This window comes from Diceros bicornis, chromosome 29 (genome assembly GCF_020826845.1).
Source record: "Diceros bicornis minor isolate mBicDic1 chromosome 29, mDicBic1.mat.cur, whole genome shotgun sequence".
Classification (NCBI taxonomy): Eukaryota; Metazoa; Chordata; class Mammalia; order Perissodactyla; family Rhinocerotidae; genus Diceros; species Diceros bicornis.
In genome coordinates this window covers 40,541,486-40,562,130 of record NC_080768.1, presented here as the reverse complement: position 1 = coordinate 40,562,130, position 20,645 = coordinate 40,541,486, and the positions used below count along the sequence as shown (strand labels likewise).

The window sequence follows — 20,645 nt, the reverse complement described above, 5'->3', positions numbered from 1 at the left end:
AGCAACTGGAGAGATTTTGCAGGGCAGGCAAGTCTGGAAAAACCTCCACTGAGTCATTTTTTAAAAATGGTTTCTGCATCCCAGTCCTACCAGGTTCACTGTTAGTGTGCAGCTAACAGTGTATACCCTTTCTGCCAGCCAGGACACGACAAGGCCTCTGAGCTTCTGGATGAAAATGGAGTCAAAGAGAGATGCCAGTATCCAAACTTCAAATATCTGGCTGAGGTCTACATGGAATCTAAAAGAGAAAGCTCCAAACAGGACAAACCATGGGCCAGGGTTTGGGAAGGAAGAGGGCCTGCAGGAGATAGCCATCCCAGGACCCGGGCTGAGTGGACCCAGTGCCTGGGGAGGTTGAACGAGGTGAAGAATGACCCTCGCCTGGAGCCAGTGTGACAGACAAACTGATGTGTGAACTGGGGAACGTGCTAGATACACACTTATTAGCGTCGGCTTTAAAGCCGGCAAGCCATGAAGAGCCGCCATCTGAAGAGCTCAGAGAAATTCAGCCGCTGGTGGGAACTGACGTGGTCGGGCCACAGCACGTAGTATCAGGGCAAGATGCAGTGCAGTCCTCAGAGGCTCGCCGACTGGAGCGGGCCCTCCACAGGCAGCCCAGCTGGGAGTGAGTGCTCTCCAGCGCACAGCAGACCACAGCACGTTCCCACGTAAAACTCTGCAGTGGTTTTAACTGCATTCTCCCTAATGCAATTAGGATAAAATCTGCAAGGAAACTTCTAGCCTGCAGAGGCCCTGCGTGCCCTGGTGCCTGCCTGCCTCACCCATCTCATGTCCCCCTTATATTCTGCCCCTCAAAAGCACCAGGTTCACGGGGCTCCAAGGCTGGACACCTGCAGTCCCCTGCCTGGGTCACCACTGGGTTCTTGCTCAGAGTGGTCATCGTGACCCTCCCAGCCAGCATCAGTCTCCCCATCATGTCATTCTCTATAGTCACCTGGTTTACTTTCTCTATAAACCAGGCTCCCTGAGATCATCCTGCGGAAGCATTTGTTTCTCTGACTTTGCCCCTACTCCTGGTGAACACAAGCTCAGATCTGGTCTGGTTCACGGCTGTACCTCCGGCACCCGGATCACTGTCCAGCACACAGCAGGCACTCAATAAATGCTTCTCCAATGAAGGAATGGGGAGCAGACCTAGGGCAGAGGCAGCGCCAAGCCAGTGGAAACAGACGTGGTTCAAGTAGGGAATTTTTCTCATTGAGTGGTTCCGCGGAGGCCTAGGAACTCCAGTGGCGAAGCTCAGACTGGGGAGGCTCCTGGGCTCTGACACGGAGGCCTGACTTCTCAGAACTTGGCCCCAGGCCTAAGGAGCCCCACTGCTCTGTCCAAGTACGGAAAAGAGACACACCGACGTCCACCACAGCCAAGGAGGAAGAACCTAAGATCAAGACTACACTTGAAAAGAAAAACACCTCCTCCTCCTGTCCTGAATCTCGCCCATCTGTTTTCAAGCGCTGTCCTCACTTTTACAAACGTCTTTCAAAGGCTGGCCTCCTCTCAACTCTCCGCAGCTCCCTTTCTCCGCCCACTTCAGATCTCAGCAGAGCACTGCAGAGCAGGAAAACACCACAAAAGGACAGAGTCAAGCCTGCTCTGCCACAGGAAGTTTCCAGAACTGCAGCTCTGTGGACGATTCACGTGAGGGGGTGAGGACAAAGCACAAAGCACAAATCCGCACCTGTCCCCAAAGCCACGGGAAGGCGGCCGCCCACAGCTGCCGGGGAGCCAGGGGGCGGGCAGCGCCTGTTTGGGTTAAGGGTGCTGACTCGGACAGCTGCCGGTGAACCAATCTGGGCCCTAAAATAAAATCAGTAACAAACACTCAGGCCGAGTATTTCCTCTAAATCAAGAGAGTCTCCCAAGAACCGAGCTTGTGTTTGACGAGCCTCACGTTCACCAGAAACGCCAGCGGTATGCGACCCGTGCAGGCCCCAGCCCCGCGCTTGGAAGACTTCGTGCCTGGTTTAGTGCTCGGCTGCTGCCATCTCGAAATCCTGAACAACTTCTGAACACGGGCCCTGCATTTTCGTCACGCACTGAGCCATGCCAGTCAGGCAGCCCGTCCTGTCCGTGAGCACAGACACCTGAGCTCCAGGGCTTCTGTGACTGGGATGGGTGCCCCTTGGCCCCACACTGTATGTTCCTTATTACTTGGGCCCTGAGGGTTTGGTGACCACACCGCACAGGGTTCTGGGGGGGCTGCACACGGTATGCGCATGCTCGTGATATGGCGGTAGAGGACTTACCCAAGATCACTCAGCCAGTTGTGGCCAGCCCAGCCAACACCAGGATTGCTGTGACAGTTTCCATTTCTTGAGAAATAAAGTATTTTAGAGCCAGAGCTTTCAAAGAATTGGTTTAGGAATGGACTCAAATGCCACCTCCTCCAAGATTGGTGCTAACCCACATTTTTCTGTAAGTCTCCTTTCATTGGTAACTGCATTAAAAAAATGAAGTGTCTTCTGAAGGGTGTTGTGCTGTACAATGAATTGTCTAGGTTCCGTCTGTTCTAGGAATCTGTAACCTAACACTAGACTCTATGCCCTCCTGGCAGCACTGTGAGGCCAGAGGACGTGTCCCCTGTCCTCGGCATCCTCAGCCCCGTCTCCGTCACACGAGGTGGCACTTGAGTTCCTGACCCTGCCACTCAGCAGCTGTGGGAGTCTGGCAGGTGACACATGCCGCTGAGCTTCAAGTTTCTCCTCTGGGAAATGAGCATTAATGCCTCTCTACCTCACTGAGTATCACAGGAAACAATGAGGGCACAGAGCTGGCTTATGAAAGGCTGCATAGATGGCATCTGTTAATATTGCTTTTGGTACTCAGTGAGTGTCTGCTTCTGGAATAAATAAAAACAGACTAAAAGGATGGGCTATGCCAAGTCAGCAATTTTTACAAGTTTAAAGTGAAATGCAGGTCAGTGGTAACATACTTTTTGGAAGGGGTAGAGAGGTAAAGGTATAATCAGAGAGGGGTGAGGACAGGAGCCAGCATGCCCTTCCTTGGCCGCACCGAGTGGCACAAAGTCACCCAATTTAAATGAAGGGCGGGACCCCACAGCAGACTGAGGTGTTGGGCAGTAAAAATGGTGAGCAGAAGGCCCAGAGGTAGAGGGACAGCACGGGGAGATGCTGGGCGGGTGTGCTTCCTGCCTGGCCTGGGTGTCTGCTGAGCTGGTGCCACGTGCCAGGTGCTGGGGTTTGCCAATGTTTCTTCTGTAATCAGTGTGGGCCAGTCTGTGGCAGGCAGGTAACCCCAACGAGGGACCAGGGCCGCAGTGCTGTGCGGGAGCTGGCTGGGACCAGCTCACCAGAAGGTGCGAGTCTCTGCCAACTCCGTGTCCTGTGACGTCACACGGCAGCCCGAAATCGGCCACGGCGGGAGCACTGACACCACGGAACACAGCAAACACTGTGAATCTGGGCTTATTGTTTCCCTTTCAGAGAGTGGGTTGTTAAGCATTTATCAGCACACCACTGACTTTATGCCGTAAAAGGTTTTTTTTTAATGGAATTAACCTGTGTTTTAGAAGTGCATCTCTGCAGAGAGTGAAGGAAAGGCAGGAGTACAGGGCAATGAAGGAGCCTGAAGACAGAAGTGAGAAGAGGCTCCTGCAGTGGCCGCAGCGAGAACTGGCCAGGCTTGAACCAGGAAAGGGACTGTCTGAAGTTAATAATGATGGAAATTGGAGTCATTCCTTTCTCAGAGAGCTGTCTCGACATTAAAGCATCAGCAAGTTTCATCTCAGGTTTAAACCTCAAAAAATTAAATATTAGTATAACATCTCATAATTTCACTTATTACTTACTACTAGTGGTCTGTACTCAAAAGTAAAAAAACAAGTAGCCTGAATACAAAAAAAAAAAATCATAAATTTGGTTTCTTGCTTTTGCCTGCAGGCAAAATGTTATCAAATGACAGTGGCAATAGGCAGAAGTAAGAGCTGGCACGCTGACCACCGAGGTCGTGTTTGCAGGGCTGCTGGAAAAGGCTGTCCTGTGTTTGCCTGAGGACCTGCCGTCACAGCCACACCCGGATCTGGGTTCTCCCTTTACCTTTGGTTCTGGTGCATTCCAGGGAGGACCATCAGGAAGTTACTAATATATAGGCATCATATCTTCAAGACTGAGCCCAAATGAACCCTAGGCAGGAAGGCTTTCCTAATTTACCCATCTCCTATCAAGACTTTTTATTTCACACCTTCTCAGCACCTACACCTTCTATCTCCATTATATTTAACGTCTGCAGTTTGATGTTCTCCTTTGGACTTTCTGTCAGGTCATTTCCTTTATATTTCAGCTCTCATCTAGATCCTAAGCAAATCTATTTCTGTTGCACTAGAGCAAGGAAATGCTGGTTGGGGCCTGAGCTCTGCTGTCAGCTGGCTGTGTGATCTCGGGCAAGTAGGGGGCACAGGATCCGGCGAATCACTTCCGAGTGTCCGACGCTGTTTCAGTGCTTCTGACTCCTCCACTCACACGGAGACTCGGTCTCTGCAGGAGGCAAGTGCTCAGAAATGGCTCATCCTGGGAAGCACATAATCAATACTTTTTTTTCTGGATGGAGAGCCGTTCATCTCAAAGACAACTGCTGCGTTGCTCTGGACTAAATAGTCATAAATACTGAACCCTAAAATATCAGACTTAGGTGCTCTAGGAAAGGTCTAAGGTGTATTTAGAAGTAAATGTCAAAGGTTGCAGGATAATTCAGAGGCTCGAGCTGTGGACACAGCAATCTGAGTTCCATTTCTGGCTTGACCACTAATTCTGAGGGTCTGAGAAACTGGCTTACCTGCGCCATCCCTCTGGCCTCCCTGCCTCCCTGCAGGAATGATAATAAAAGGATAAAACTTTAAAACTGTGAAATGAAAAGAATTCCTCACAAGCAAATAAGGTCTTTATGAGTTTGAAGTCGAAACATTAATCACATTTGATTTCAAATACAAAGCAGCACTTTATTTAAAATCAAAGGAACTTTTATTCTGATTGGTTGAAAGAAAATAAATCCTGTATCCCATTTCCCCCTCAAACCCTATAAGAAGCTTAGAACTCCTACGGAAAGGAAACAAGAAGTTTTTCTGTCTCAGTGGGGATGTCATGGCCTCAAAATAGAAAAAAATTGGTTCTTGGGGACTGAAAAACTCTTCCCGTGTTTATGTATAAAGCACATATCTAGACATACAGTACATAAACAGATATGCAGCATCTCCGTGGTATATTTCACTGGTGGAAGAGGGAACTCTATTATTGCTGTACAAGTGAAACCAGGCTAAGACATGGGTGAGGAATGAACCTTGTCCAACCTGAAGGAACCCAAGCTGAAACTTTCTGGAAAAGATCATTACATCAGCTGCCAGAGGTTAACTGGAGGGGGGTGCAGGATGGGGCTGGAGAAAATAGATTTTGCCACTTCCGAAGCTTAGACACAGAATCAGCCCTCCGAAAGAATTTCAGAGAACACATGATTTCAATGAAAATCAGTTACTTTCCCATCACACAGAAGCTTGAGGGACTTGGTCCTCTCACATCTCCACATTCACATGGCACATTTCCTTTCTCACCCTAAGAGGTGCTCAGTGGGAAGAAACACGGCTTTGCCGCACCGAGAGACAGGGCTGCCGGAGGCAATGAAGAACACACAGCCCCCAGGTCAGATGCCCCCCGAGATTCAGCCTGAGCTAGACTAACCCAGCTGATCTCTCTGTAGGAAAAGATCGCAGCCTAGCCAGGGTGTGACAGCAATCCTGGGAAATTTTGTCCAGAAGGGGCATGCCTACATACAGCACAGAGACCCTCCTCTGCCTTTTCCTCATCTGTGGCCTGCACTGCTCCTCCGCTGAATGGACTAACTGCCACCACCAACGGAGACATCTCTGCTAACAGAGATCCTTGGAGCTGTGTGGTGCCACCATCCATCACCTGTGCAGCCAAGCTCTCAGCAGAGGAGTCCCTCCTATATTCCTTTGAAAGCCACCTTGGCGGTGACCCCTCTGATGCTAACGTCCACCCCGAGGCACTGTGACACATGGGAGTGGTGGCCTGATGGGAAGGGCACTGGATTTGGTCCCTGCTCCCCCAGTGACTCAGTCACTGTGTGCCCTGGGGCAAGCCACCCCCTTCTGTCAAACAAGAACATAAATCTCACCCTTCTTACCTTGTAGGATTTCATAATAATAAAGAGAAAATGTGCTGCATCCATAATGCAATAAGACTAGTTTCCAAAACCCACAGAAGAAAACTATGAAGGAGTGAAATTACCTTTCTGTAAGGCACGGTTCCTATTTATTGTCCACATTTAAATATTGCAAGCACTTTTAATCAAGAAGGCTCTGGGAGCAAAGGCCAGAACGCCTGCCCAACTTAGAAATTACCACAGGAATCAATCCACAGACTCCACTCACCTGGCCTCATGGTCAGGCGCCCCTGGAATGCAAGATGTGAAATAGAGCCACAACAGGTGCCTGCGGGTAATTACTCACCAGCTGCTGCTCTAAGTGGGGGACAGCATCATGGTGGCCGTATATTATGGCAGGATTGTACTGACTGAAAAGGACCGGATAAAATACCTTCTTCCCTGCAAACCAGAAAACAAACATTCGCTTAAAGCAACAGCTGAAACTATTAGGCTTATTCATGTATTTTTAACCCCCTGAAACACCCCAGATATTTGCACCCACTTTTCCTTTCCCCTTCACTGGACTGTAACACAGATCCTAGACATGCTGCACCAGGTACAGCAGATGCACAGACTTGCAAACACTGCTGACCTGCTAGCACAGGAGTGACATTCACAATATTGACAGTCAGTGGCTCTGGCACTGGGCATCAGCCAATGGGAGTGCATGTGAAAGAGAGTCCTCGTGCCCCCTGCCCTGCCAGATGTTGCCCCTTTAATTGCTGGCTCATGTGGCAGTCTGAAGGGTTGCCAGAGGGACTGGGGTGACTGTGCACAGCAGGGCGAGACTCAGGAAGCCCAGGGCGGTTGCTCTTTACCAATTTACACAGAAGAGTTTCAATTATTTTAACAGCTGACACGGCCATCCCAGTAGTTATCAGCTGAATATCAGTCTTGCCTATGAGTCAAAATCCATGAAAATAACTTTCGTGCTGTGCACTATTTCTGCTCAGAGCCCTCCCCCGGTGACCCCACAGCTACTCCTTTCCTTTAGTTTCAGGCAGCTTTTCCAGGTCTGCGTCCTCCCCACCACACTCTCTCCTGTGGATGTCCGCGAACGCCCACCTCCCAGAGGGAACGGAAGAGGTTATAAACAGGAACTTGCACTAAGAGTCCAGAATTACGGCCGCTGACAGGCCACACTGTGAGCCCAAAGGAGAAATGAGACCAGATGATTCTCCTCTGGAGTAAAACATGGCTGATGCAGAAGCAGGACGTGAGAGTGACCCGTGAGGAGAAGGAGGCGTGAGTGTGGCAGAGTGTCACCCCGAGGGAAAGAGAGAAAGGCCGCCTCCACGACCCCTACCTGGCTGCGTATTCAGCCTACATGTATTGAGGAATTCCGAGGTGAAGTAGATGTCAACGTCACAGAAAAAGAGCAAGACGTTGCTTCCCTTCCAGAAGCGGGCTCCAACATCGAGCCCCCTTCCCCGAGAAAATTCTCCGCTCAGCGGGATGAAGGTGAAGTTCCTGAAGTTGGCGGCTCTACAAGGGAAGGGCAGACAGAGTCAGCGATGCGCCCCCGACCCCAGGCCAACGGATCCCTGGAAAAGACATGGCCAAGGCCCACGTACTTCTCGCCATGTTTCTTTTATAACCTGAGGGCACTGAGGTTACCCATGCAGCCACAGAGCGACCCAGACTCACTGGAAAATCATTGGGATTAAAGGTTCCAGGAACACCTAGTGAAATTTTTAAAATTTATTTACCAATTTATTTCTTCTTTCTCGAGTAATTTCCCCATATTAAAAACTGTACTGTCATGATTAATGAATATGTTTTGTGATGGAAGAAACTTGAACCAGAGAAGACCAGGTCAACAGAACTCAGGAAAATCTCCATATGCCTCCTGAGCCACCTGAATGAAACCACTGGGCCAGGAAATAAAACCACAGGAAACGGCCCCACCCAGCATCTGCTTATCTGTATTCACTCCAGAGGCCAGGCATGATGGTCTTGCCAAACAGGTTAAAACCTGGATTCCTTCCCCACCCTCAGGTAAAGCAGGAGAACATGGAAGGAAAAATGTCAGACTTGGATTCAGAAGCCCAAGACCGTCTCAGCCCTGGCTCTCCTGTAGATTACCTCTGTGACCTAGGCAAGCCCATTCATCTCCCAGAACCTCAGTTGCCTCATCTGCAAAATAGGAATAATAACACCTTCCTTAAGTACCTCACAGAGTTATTAGTTGGATAAATGCTGCCAAGAGTATAAAGCACTATGTAAGCATCAGCTATGGCTGTTATTAGCACAGGTGAGGATTCCAGGCTGTGGCTGTGAAGCCAAGAGGTTTCTTCACTTGGCTGTTCTTTCCCAGGAGCAGCAGAACCTTCTGAATGGGGAGTGTCTCGAGCAGAAGTTTGAGGAATTCACTCAGTACTTGGTGGCACAGGGACTGTCTTCTGCCAGACAGAACTAGAGGACCCACTTTTAGTCCTATTCTAGCCTCCAATTCCACTTGTGCAGGGGCCTGGCATTTGGCAAACCCCCCTTTTCACGCTAAAACCACCCTTCTTCTCAGAATGGCTTCCTCTCCTCCTACATCTGAGCCCTCCCCCACCCGGCCTGTCCCCATCCCCCAACTTCTCTCTCATCCTGATGTATTTAAAACAAATACAAAAACCCATTTCCACTTTTTAAAGTTTATATTCCAAGTGCCTATCTTGGGTAAAGGTCAACACACACACAGAGTCACAGACTTCTCAAATGCTAAGTCGTCCTGTACCTGGTAATTTAATCCGTGGAACTAGTTCTGCTACCCCTTCCTTGATTTATCAGCTTCTTTCAGATCTGGGGGTGAGCTTGGTTTTTTATCTTGGCACTCTGTGGGCTCAACTTTGTCTGAGTCTGATGCCAGATATGCTTTTCAGATTGAGATGAAGGCAAGAGGCCTGGGGATTGGAGGAGCCCTGTGTGCGAGTCAGAAAACCCGGATCCAGGGCCTAGAACAGGCCCAGCCCCTGCGAGTGCTCAGCACATGTCTGTGAACAAACATGGGAGTGGGTGAAGGACTCCACTCCTGGCTCTGCTTCTGATTTATTTGGGGTGAGTCACTTCACCTCTGTGGTCTCAGCTCCTCACTGCAAAGTCTGATGGTAGGGAGCTCCAAGGCCCTTGACGCTCTAAAACGGTGTTTTCCTGTGATTCTGCATCCAGGCCAGCACTGCTCCACGTGAGGGCGTCTCCCCCTCTTTCAGAACTTTCTCTTGACTCTTTTCTCGGGCTCCTGCTTTCTGGGAGTGGCACTGAGGTGTGCTCCAAAGCCTTGTCAGGCCTGCTCTGGCCCTCGTGAGGGACAGTGCCGCTCCCGTCTCCAGAGACGTACAGCTGGGCTGACGCCCTTCCAGTCATGCTCGTGTCTTCTGGAGATGTCTACCAGCCGGGTTTACCCCGGCTCCTAAAAGTCCAGCTCAACCCACTTCTCCCTGCCCTGTCTGGTCAGTTTGCAGGAAAGCTGTCCCCTCGGGAGATGCCTGGATTTTTACCTGTTTAGCTAAGGGAGTCCCGAGCCCGGGACTTACCCACCACCCTGGGGCCTTCTCCTCACAGCCAACAGCGTGTCCCTCTTTGGGACCCCCAGACTGCAGGAGCATTTGTTGGCTAGTCTGCAGAGCAGGGGGGCCTGACACGCCCCAACACCATGAACGAGCAAGGCCTTCCTCACTCAGGTTATATGTGACTCACAATTCAGGTACCTCCTCCAAGAGGGCTTCCAGGATCTATCCCTAGAGAGTTCAAATATAACAATGCTTTATATCTGAACAACAGCAAGCAGCTTTTGCCAAGGGAAGGAGAATGCAGTTCCTTAATACGCTGCATTAAAGGAACTGCTGGGTTTTCCTCCTTGAAAAGCCTACAGTCCATTTGTGTAGATGTACCAAACATTTACAAAAGGTAAGTCACATTGAATACTCAAATAAGAATACAAGGCAGCATTAGAAACTAAGGTGACAGTGTTACAGATACGACAAGCCTGGTGATTGATGGTTGAGCAAATGGAAGACAGACAGCTGAGTGCTACAGATTCAGAGGGCAGGGTGGGAACTGTGTGTATACCCTTACCCAATACATGAGTGGATCTAGTCTGTTCTGTCCCCAGATTCCCAAAGCCTGGCTGGAGCTGTTCTTCTCTGGGCTTGCCTGTCAGGAACAGTCACTGGGAAAGGGGTGGGGAGAACATTGTGCCTAGTGTGTGAGTAACCTTAATTTGGAAGAACTTTTTAAAAAAGTCTTAAAAACATCAGCCTCTGTCCTTCCAGATGTTACCTCTAGAGAAAGAGAATTCAGGAAAACGGATGCTGGGGGACTCTCCATATGGCCTAACGCAGAAGGCAATCTGCTTCCTTTCTCTTCATCCAACCTCTCTACAAGGATGAGACAACTCAAGTTACATCCGTGGCACTACTCAATCTGAATATGCCTTTCAAACCCACTCTCCAGTGTGTCACAGGCCACATAGAAAGCTGCAGGGTATGGCACTCAGCTCTGTCCACTCACAGTCCACACAGCAGCCCCTCTGCCCCACGAGGGCCAGTGCACACGTGGCACCAGAAGCCTCTGCTTCTGCGTCCCCCTCATGCCCCAGCTCTGCCTGGCTTCCTCATCCACCCTGACTGACGCTGGCCAGCAGGAGACAGGGGTCATTACAGTTGACCTGGCAGCATGCACATGGGATGGCTCTGCACTGAAGGCCTGATGAGGCAGCCGGACATGAGGGCACACCGAGGCAGGGTGGGGACAGAGTCATCGCTGGCCTAGGAAGCACAGTTAGCCAGTCACAGGCACTGAGGAAGGCCCGGTGCTGTCACCCATCTGTGGTTCCCAGTGTGGCCGCCAGGTCACTGTGGTCAGCTATGAGTCCGTCTGCAGAGGGATAATGGTACTGCCCTCCCTCCTGATCACCCACCCCAGCACTTCTTATAATTAACCAGCATCTGGAGGAACCCCTCCTTCTCCTCTCTTGCGTCAGGAAGAGCCTCTGATAATTAACAAATGTTCTCTGCTAAGAAAGAGAGCTGAGCTGGAAACACTAGAAAAATAATGGGAACAATTTCACTTCCCCTCTTTTCCAGAACAGGGAGATTAACACATTGTCAAACATCTGGGCCTGGCAGTGGGATGCCTCCTCTCATCTCAAACTCGTCGCACCAATTCCAGAACACAGGATGCAACAGGATGAAGAGAAATTGGCTTCTGCAAGATAGTCAGGCCCCTTCCCTCAACATATCCCTTAGCTTCACTCAGAAATGCTGCTCGTTGGGCAGGGGGACTCAATAGTGTATGAAACAGTATATTAAGAGGTAGTGAAGCCACCCAAAAAAAGGACACATTTCAATGCAAAACACTGATCTGCCCCAACGGGGTCTGGCAGTTGTGGGTTTGGGAATGAACACAACATGACCATGAGGCCACAACCCCAAAATGCAGACCACACAGGTGACAGACAGGGACGCTGTTTTGTTCTCTGTCCATCCCCTTCCCCAGAGTGATCAGCCAGATGATAGTCACTGATGGTGTGGACATGGCTGGGGCCTCCTGTCTCTGCTCAGTGGTCCCTTCCTGGAATATGCTTTCTCCATCCACTTCAGTGAAAATCCCACTCAATCTTCAAGGCCCATGTCAAGTGTCACCGCCTCCCATGCCCTGCTGCAAACTGAAGTGCCCTCTCTGGGCTCCCAGGTGTTGGCCCAGTCCTCCCTCTGTCCTCCTGAGCCCAGTGCCACCTTGGGCCTTTGCTTGTAGAGGCATATACTTGATGACCAGGCAGGCTCTATACCCTTGGAGGACAGAAAATGACTGCTGCTTTTTCTATCTTCAGAGATTACCTGGCACTGTGCAGTAAGTGCCTCACACATGCACACAGCGGATGACCAATCAACACTGGATGAATCAAGAGATGAATCAGACATCATCATCATGGTGGCATGAGACAATCCCTTTACATCTACAGCAAGTGACACACCCATAAACTCAACAAAGGCTATTTTGCCCAACACACCAGGATGCCAGAGATCCACACATCAATACATACAAAGGTGGGTGGACTGGAGGACACAAAGGAGGCAATCTAGGGAAACAGCGGAGGCGGTGCCCAGGATCCTGGCCCCCAGGGCCACAGCAACTGAGCCAGCCGCCCCCACCCCAGAGAACGTAGTGAGCAGCAGCAGAGACGCATGCGCAAGTCCAGCCTCTCAGCCACGGTGGTGCCTGTGGCCACAGGGAGCAGAGCAGCAGCAGAGGTGGAGTCCTGTGATCCTGGTCCCCGGCCATGGCTCAGAGCCTGGTAGCAGCAGCAGAGGCACACACAGGGCCCTGGCCTCCCAAATGAGGCAGTGCCTGTGGCCACAAGCAAACAGGCCACCGTGGAGGCAGTCCCCTACTAACCTGGCTTCCTCCCTACCCTCCCCCTCCCCCTGCCACAGCAGCGGTCGGTGTGCTTCTGACCCAGGTGATTCCAGATTTGGCCATCCCTGTTCCCCCATGGTCTGCAGCAACACCGGCAACAGCAAAGCACCAGTGCTGGCGGTGATGACAAGAGCACTGGCAGCACCCTAACAGAGGCAGTGGAGGGTGGGAAGTGCCAACCCTCAAATATGGCCAGAGGCAGCTCAGGTAAGAGAAACCAAAAACTGGTGCTATAGCGCCACCTACTGAAAAACAAAAGAAAGGCCTCTAATCTCCAACTACTTGAATAGTTAGAATCAAAACCAACAAAGCCATACCTAAATAAGAAAAGTGTTCACCATGACAATTTGCTGGCGGAGGAACAACTCATCAAGCACCACGAAAAGCCACAGTAACATGGCAACACACAAAAAAATAACAATTCTCCAGAAACTAAACATAGAGTCATGGAAGATTGTGATCTAACTGACAAAGAATTCAAAACAGCTGTCATTTAGAAACTCTACGAGCTACAAGAAAACTAAGAAAGGCAGTTCAATGAGCACAGGAATAAAGTTAACGAACAGAAGGAGTACTTTAACAAAGAGACTGAAACTTTAAAAAAGAACCAAACAGAAATTCTGGAGCTGAAGAACTAAATAAATGAGATGAAGAATGCATTAGAAAGCATTGGAAAGAGAGCAGACCACATGGAAGAGAAAATTAGCAAGCTCGAAGACAGAAACCTAGCAATGATGCAGGTAGAAGAGAAGAGAGAACTGAGACTTTTTAAAAAACGTATAAATTCTACGAGAATTATCCAACCCCCTTAGAAAGGGCAACATAAGTATAATGGGTATCCCAGAAGGAGAAGAGAGAAAGAAGGGAGCAGAGAGTTGTTTAAAGAAATAATAGCTGAGAACTTCCCAAACCTGGGGAAGGAACTGAATATACAAATCCATGAAGCTACTAGAACACCTAATTATCTCAATGCAAAAAGACCTTCTCCAAGACACATGATGATAATACTGTCAAAAATCAATGACAAAGAAAGAATATTAAAGGCAGCCAGGGGAAAAAAACAATAACCTACAAGGAACCCCCCATTAGGCTACAGCAGATTTCTCAGCAGAAACTCTAAAGACCAGGAGAGAGTGAAATGATATATTCAAAATATTGAAAGATAAAAACTGTCAGCCAAGAATACTCTATCCAGCAAAGTTATCCTCAGATACAAAGGAGAAGCAAAGGCTTTCCCAGACAAACAAAACCTGAGGGAGTTCATTGCCACTAGACCTGCCTTACAAGAAATGTTGAAAAGAACTCTCTTAAATGAAATGAAAAGGCACAGGTACACAAAACTTTGAACAGGTGATAAATAGAATCAAAAAACTGTAACTCTATATCAGATGAAGTTGGTAAACACTTAATTAAAACAAAATTTAAAAGGAAAGGAAGAATTAAAAATAACTATAACCACTTCAATTTGGTAACAAACTCACAACATAAAAAGAGATAATTGGTGACAACAAAAATATAGACGAGGAAGAGGAAAAGGACAGAACCTGCATAGGCAAATGAAGATAAGATGCTATAAGGGGCTGGCCCAGTGATGTGGTGGTTAAGTTTGCACATTCTGCTTCAGTGGCCCAGGGTTCGCCGGTCTGCATCCTGGGCACAGACCTACTCACTGCTCATCAAGCCATGCTGAGGCAGTGTCTCACATAGAGGAACCAGCAAATGTACAACTATGACATATAACTATCTACTGGGGCTTTGGGGAGAAAAAAGGAAGAAGATTGGCCACAGATGTTAGCTCAGGGCCAATCTTCCTCAAAAAAGGAAAAACATTAAAAAAATATGCTGTCAGCTGAAGAAAGATTATCTTATCTATAAGGTTTTTTATACAAACCATACGATAACCACAAAACAAAAATTCACAGCAGAGACACAAAACATAAATAAAAGAGGAAACGAGAAAAAAATCACAGAAAACCACTAAACTGAAATGACAGAGAGAAATATGAGGAAAAAGAAATAATGGAAATATAGAAAAACCAGAAAACAAAAGATAAAATGGCAGTATTAAGTCCTCTTTTATCAATAAACATTCTAAATGTAAATAGACTGAATTCATGAATCAAAAGAAGAATTAAAAAACAGGACTCAACAATACGCTGCCTCCAGGAGCATCTATCTCAGCTCTAAAGACAAACACAGGCTCAGAGTGAAGGAACAGAAGACAATTCTCCAACCAAACGGCAACCAAAAATAGCGGGTATAACCATACTTATACCAGACAAAACAGACTTCAAGCCAAAAAAGATAACAAGAAACAATCCATCAAGAAGACGTAACATTTTTTAACATATATGCACCTAACATAGGAGCACCAAAATATATAAACAATTATTAAGAGACTTAAAGAAAGAAACTGAGGGGCCGGCCCGGTGGCATAGCGGTTAAGTTTGCACGTTCCACATCGGCAGCCCAGGGTTCATTAGTTCGGATCCTCAGCACGGACCTACTTACCTCTTGTCAAGCCATGCTGAGGCAGCATCCCACACAGAGCAACTAGAAGGATGTACAACTATGACATACAACTATCTACCAGCGCTTTGAGGAGAAAAGGAAAAAAGGAGTAAGATTGGCACCCAATGTTAGTTCAGGGCCAATCTTCCTCAAAAAAAAAGAAAGAAAGAAATTGACAGCAACACAATAATAGTAGGGGACTTGAATACTTTTCTTACACCAATGGATAGATCATCCAGACAGAAAGTCAACAAGGAAACATCAGCCTTAAATGACACGTTAGACTAAATGGACTTAATAGATATATATAGAACATTCCATCCAAAAACAGCAGAAAACACATTCTTCTCAAGTGCACATGGAACATTCTCAAGGATAGACCATATGTTGGAAAACAAAACAAGTCTCAATAAATTTAAGAAGACTGAAATCATATCAAGCATCTTTTCTGACCACAATAGTATGAAACTAGAAATCAACTACAAGAATAAAGCTGGAAAAGTAAAAAATATGCAGAGACTAAAGAACATGCTACAGAACAACTACTGGATCAATGAAGAAATCAAAGGATAAATAAAAAAACACCTAGAGACAAATGAAAATGAAAACACAACATAACAAAATCTATGGGATGCAGCAAAAGTAGTACTAAGTGGGAAATTTACAGCAATACAGGCCTACCTCAACAAACAAGAAGAATCTCAAACAATCTAACATTACACCTAAAGGAACTAGAAAAAAGAAGAACAAATGAAGTCAGTAGAAGGAAGGAAATAATAAAAATCAGAGTGGAAATAAATGAAATAGAGACTAAAAAAAAATATAAAATATTAATGAAACTAAGAACTGGTTCTTTGAAACAATAAACAAATTGACAAACCTTTAGTTACATTCACTAAGAAAAAAAGAAGGCTCAAATAAATAAAATCAGAAACAAAAGTGGAGAAATTAAAATGGATACCACAGAAATACAAAAAATTATAAGAGAATACCATGAAAAGCTATACACCAACAAATAGGATAACTTAGAGGAAATGGATAAATTCTAAGAATTATACAACCTTCCAAAACTGAATCAAGAAGAAATAGAGAATCTGAATAAAGTGATCACTAGTAAGGAGACTGAAACACTAATTTAAAACCCCCCTAAAAAACAAAAGTTCAAGACCAGACAGCTTCTCTGGTGAACTCTACCAAACATTCAAAAAAGATTTAATATCTATCCTTCTTAAACTCTCCCAAAAAACTGAAGAGAAGGGGATGCTTCCTAATTCATTTTACAAGGCCAACATTACCCTGATACCAAAACAAGACAAGGACAACGCACACACAAAAAACTACAGGCCAATACTGCTGATGAATATAGATGCAAAAATCCTCAACAAAATATTAGCAAACTGAATACAATAATACATTTAAAAGATCATACACCACACAATCAAATGGGTTTTATTCCAGAAATGCAAGGATACTTTAACATCCACAAATCAATCAACGAGATACACCACATTAACAAAATGAAGAATAAAAATCATATGATCATCTCAATAGATGCCGAGAAATTATTTGACAAGATTCAGCATCCATTTATAATAAAAACTCTCAATAAAATGGGTATAGAAGGAAAGTACCTCAACATAATAAAGGCCATATACAACAAATCCACAGCTAACATCATACTCAACAGTGAAAACTAAAAGGTATCCCCCTAAGAACAGGAACAAGACAAGGATGCCCACTCTTGCCACTCTTATTCAACATAGTATTGGAAGTCCTATCCAGGGCAATTAGGCAAGAAAAAGAAATAAAAGCAATCCAGATTGGAAAGGAAGCAGTAAAACTGTCACTATTTGCAAAAACCATGATTTGTATACAGAAAACCCTAAAGAATCCACCAAAAAACTATCAGAAGTAATAAACAAATACATTAAAGTTGCAGGGTACAAAATCAACATACAAAAATCACTTGTGTTTCTATACACTGAAAATGAACTAGCAAAAGAGAAATCAAAAAAACAATCCCATTTACAATTGCAACAAAAAGAATAAAATATCTGGGAATAAATTTAACCAAGGAGGTAAAAGACCTGTATACTGAAAACTATAAGACATTGTTGAAAGAAATCAAAGAAGATATAAAGAAATGGAAAGATATTCCATGCTCATGGATTGGAACAATTAATATAGTTAAAATGTCTATATTACCTAAAGCAATCTACAGATTCAATGCAATCCTTATCAAAATCCCAATGACATTTTTTATGGAAATAGAACAAAGAATCCTAAAATGTATATGGAACAACAAAAGACCCCTGAATAGCCAAAGCAATCCTGAGAAAAAAGAATAAAACTGGAGATATCACAATCCCTGATTTCAGAGTATACTACAAAACTATAGTAATCAAAACAGCAGGGTATTGGCAAAAAAACAGACACACAAATCAATGGAACAGAACTGAAAGCCCAGAAATAAACCCACACATCTATAGACAGCTAATTTTCAACAAAGGAACCAAGAACATACGATAGAGAAAGGCAAGTCTCTCCAATAAATGGCGTTGGGAAAACTGGACAGCCACGTGCAAAAGAATGAAAGTAAACCATTGTCTTACACCATACACAAAAATTAACTGAAAACGGATTAAAGACTTAAATGTAAGACCTGAAACCATAAAACTCTTAGAAGAAAATATAGGTAGTACACTCTTTGACATTGGTCTCAGCATCATCTTTTTGAAGATGCCTTCTCAGGCAAGGGCAACAAAGGCAAAAATAAATATATGGGACTATATCAAACTAAAAAGTATGGCAAAGGAAACCATCAACAAAATGAAAGGATAACCTACCAATTGGGAGAATATATTTGCAAATTATATATCTCATAAGGGGTTAATATCCAAAATATGTAAAGAACTCATACAGTTTAACAACAACAAAACAAACAACCTGATTAAAAAATGGGCAGAGAATCTGAACAGACATTTTTCCAAAGAAGATATGCAGAGGGCCAACAGGCACATGAAAAATGTTCAACAGCACTAATCATCAGGGAAATGCAAATCAAAACCACAGTGAGATAGCACCTCACACCCATCAAAATGGCTATTATTAAAAAGACAAGAAATAATAAGTGTTGGAGAGGATGAAGAGAAAAGGAAACCCTCAGACACTGCTGGTGGGAAGGTAAACTAGTGCAGCCACTATGGAAAACAGCATGAATATTCCTCAAAAAATTAAGAACAGAACTACCATATGATCCAGCTATCCATTTCTAGGTATTTACCCCAAAAATACAAAAATACTAATTTGAAAAGATATATGCACCCCTATGTTCACTGTAGCATTATTCACAATAGCCAAGAATTGGAAAACAACCTAAGTGCCCATCAACGAATGAATGGATAAAGATGTGGTATATAAACACAATGGAATACTACTCAGCCATAAAAAAGACAAAATCTTGCCATTTGTGACAACATGGGTGGACCTTGAGGGTATTATGCTAAGCGAAATAAGTCAGATGGAGAAAGACAAATGCCATATGATTTCATTCATATGTGGAAGACAAAAAATAAACACACAGATACAGAGAACAGATTGGTGGTTACCAGAGGGCAAGGGGGGGTGGGGGAAGGGCTGAACGGGTAAAGGGGACTTTTGTATGATGACAAATGGAAACTAGACTTTTGTTGGTGAACACAATGTAGTATATACAGAAGTCATATTATAATCACATACATCTGAAATCTATATAACGTTATAAATCATTGTTACCTCAATTTAAAAAATGCTGTTTCAAATAAAAACAAAAAAAAAATAAAGATATAAAAATAAAGAAATAAGTCAATGGAAAACACTGAGGTGCATCTCAGATCTGTTACTGTTTGATGGCACTGCCCTGAGATGCCTCCTTCTTCCCTCAGGTGGGCCCTGGAGGAGCCCCCACACATCATAAGTGCACCTCCCACATGAGAAAGAGTCTCCAACCAACAGATCCCGAAGGACAGGTGCAAACTCAATCTTTTACGAAGATGACAAATATGTAAATAATGGAAAAAAAGAGAGTTGAGGAAAATAAGATGCAATTTGGTTTGAAATATTTAATTTACCCATACAACAAAATGTAATACATAGTGGCATGCCTAAAGTAGCAGGCTAGTAAAGAACAATCATCTTCATGGTAGAATGAGGGCACTGCATTCTATACCATGTAACTTCCTATTATAAATCAGAGTACACAGTTCCAAAAGGCCACACAATTTCTTAGGATTATTTCTTCTTCTTTTCTGCTTCAATTGTATTATTGACTGATGCAACTATTGCGTTTCTCATTCAATTCTTTTCTTGCATATAGTAAGCCTGGTGCATGGGGACTCCTCCAAGTTATATATAATCATTCTGATAGAGGTTATAATGACCTGAGAAAGTTTAATTTCTCTGACTTGCGTCTCCCAGAACTGCTGGATTAAAAATGACAAAAGATCTTGCTGTCCAATGTGATTTCCTCTAACACAGACTTCTTCCCACTATTGCAAGGAAATTCCCTTAATGTGACACTTTCCACAATAGCCCGTAATTAAAAAAACAAAAACAAAAAATTTACAGTATTATATTCAATGTATAATTAAAAAATTAAAATCTAGCAGCCCTAAATATTGAAATTGTAAGTTCTACTTACTAAAGACATTTGAATACAGTAAAGAATTAAAAACTAAACATATTGTCAGCCAGTTTTTCATAACAGGCACTTGAAACAATTAATTTAGAATTTTCTAGATTCTGAGCGTATACAAGCTTGCTTGTACAACTCTGTTTTCTTAAGTTTCCTCTGAAAGATAAACAAAATCGACAAACTTTTAGATAGACTACCTAAGAAAATGAGATGACTCAAATTAATAAAATTACAAGCAAAAGAGGAGACATTAGAACTGATACCATGGAAATGCAAAGTATCATAAGAGACTAGTATGAACAATCATATGACAATAAATTAGATAACTTAGAAGAAATGGATAAATTCCTAGAAACATACAGCTTATCAAGATTGAATCATGAAGTAACAGAAAATCTGAACAGACCAATAATGAGCAAGGAGATTGAATCAGTAATCAAATATGTCCCAAAAAATAAAAGCCCAGGACCAGATGGCTTCTCAGGTGAATTCTACCAAACATTCAAAGAAAATTAATACCAAGCCTTCATAAACTCTTCCAAAATATTGACGAGAAAGGAACACTTTCAAACTCATTTTGTGTGGCCAGCACTACCCTGATACCAAAGCCAGACAAGGACACTACAAGAAAAGAAAATTACAGGCCAATATCCCTGAGGAACACTGATGCAAAAATCCTCAACAAAATACAGCAAACGGAATTCAAGAGCACATTAAAAGGATCATACACCATGAACAAGTGGGATTCATCCCTGGGATGCAAGGATGGTTCAACATCTGCAAATTAACAAACATGATATAAATAAACATGATCACACTAACAGAATGAAGAATAAAAATCATATGATCATTTCAGTAGATG

General features: G+C 44.7%; 1 protein-coding gene across 10 annotated transcripts in view; it reads right to left on the bottom strand.

Moving 5' to 3' along the window:
- The window catches only part of CSGALNACT1 (chondroitin sulfate N-acetylgalactosaminyltransferase 1), a 348,338-nt gene that overhangs the window by 5,858 nt on the left and 321,835 nt on the right, over nucleotides 1-20,645 (bottom strand). For all 10 annotated transcript variants that reach the window (XM_058525340.1, XM_058525345.1, XM_058525341.1 and 7 more), the window contains 2 exons: nucleotides 7,502-7,680; nucleotides 6,500-6,594 (listed from right to left, as the gene is read on the bottom strand). In XM_058525340.1, coding sequence (XP_058381323.1) covers nucleotides 6,500-6,594; nucleotides 7,502-7,680 — 274 coding nt within the window. The remainder of the gene's footprint in view (nucleotides 1-6,499; nucleotides 6,595-7,501; nucleotides 7,681-20,645) is intronic.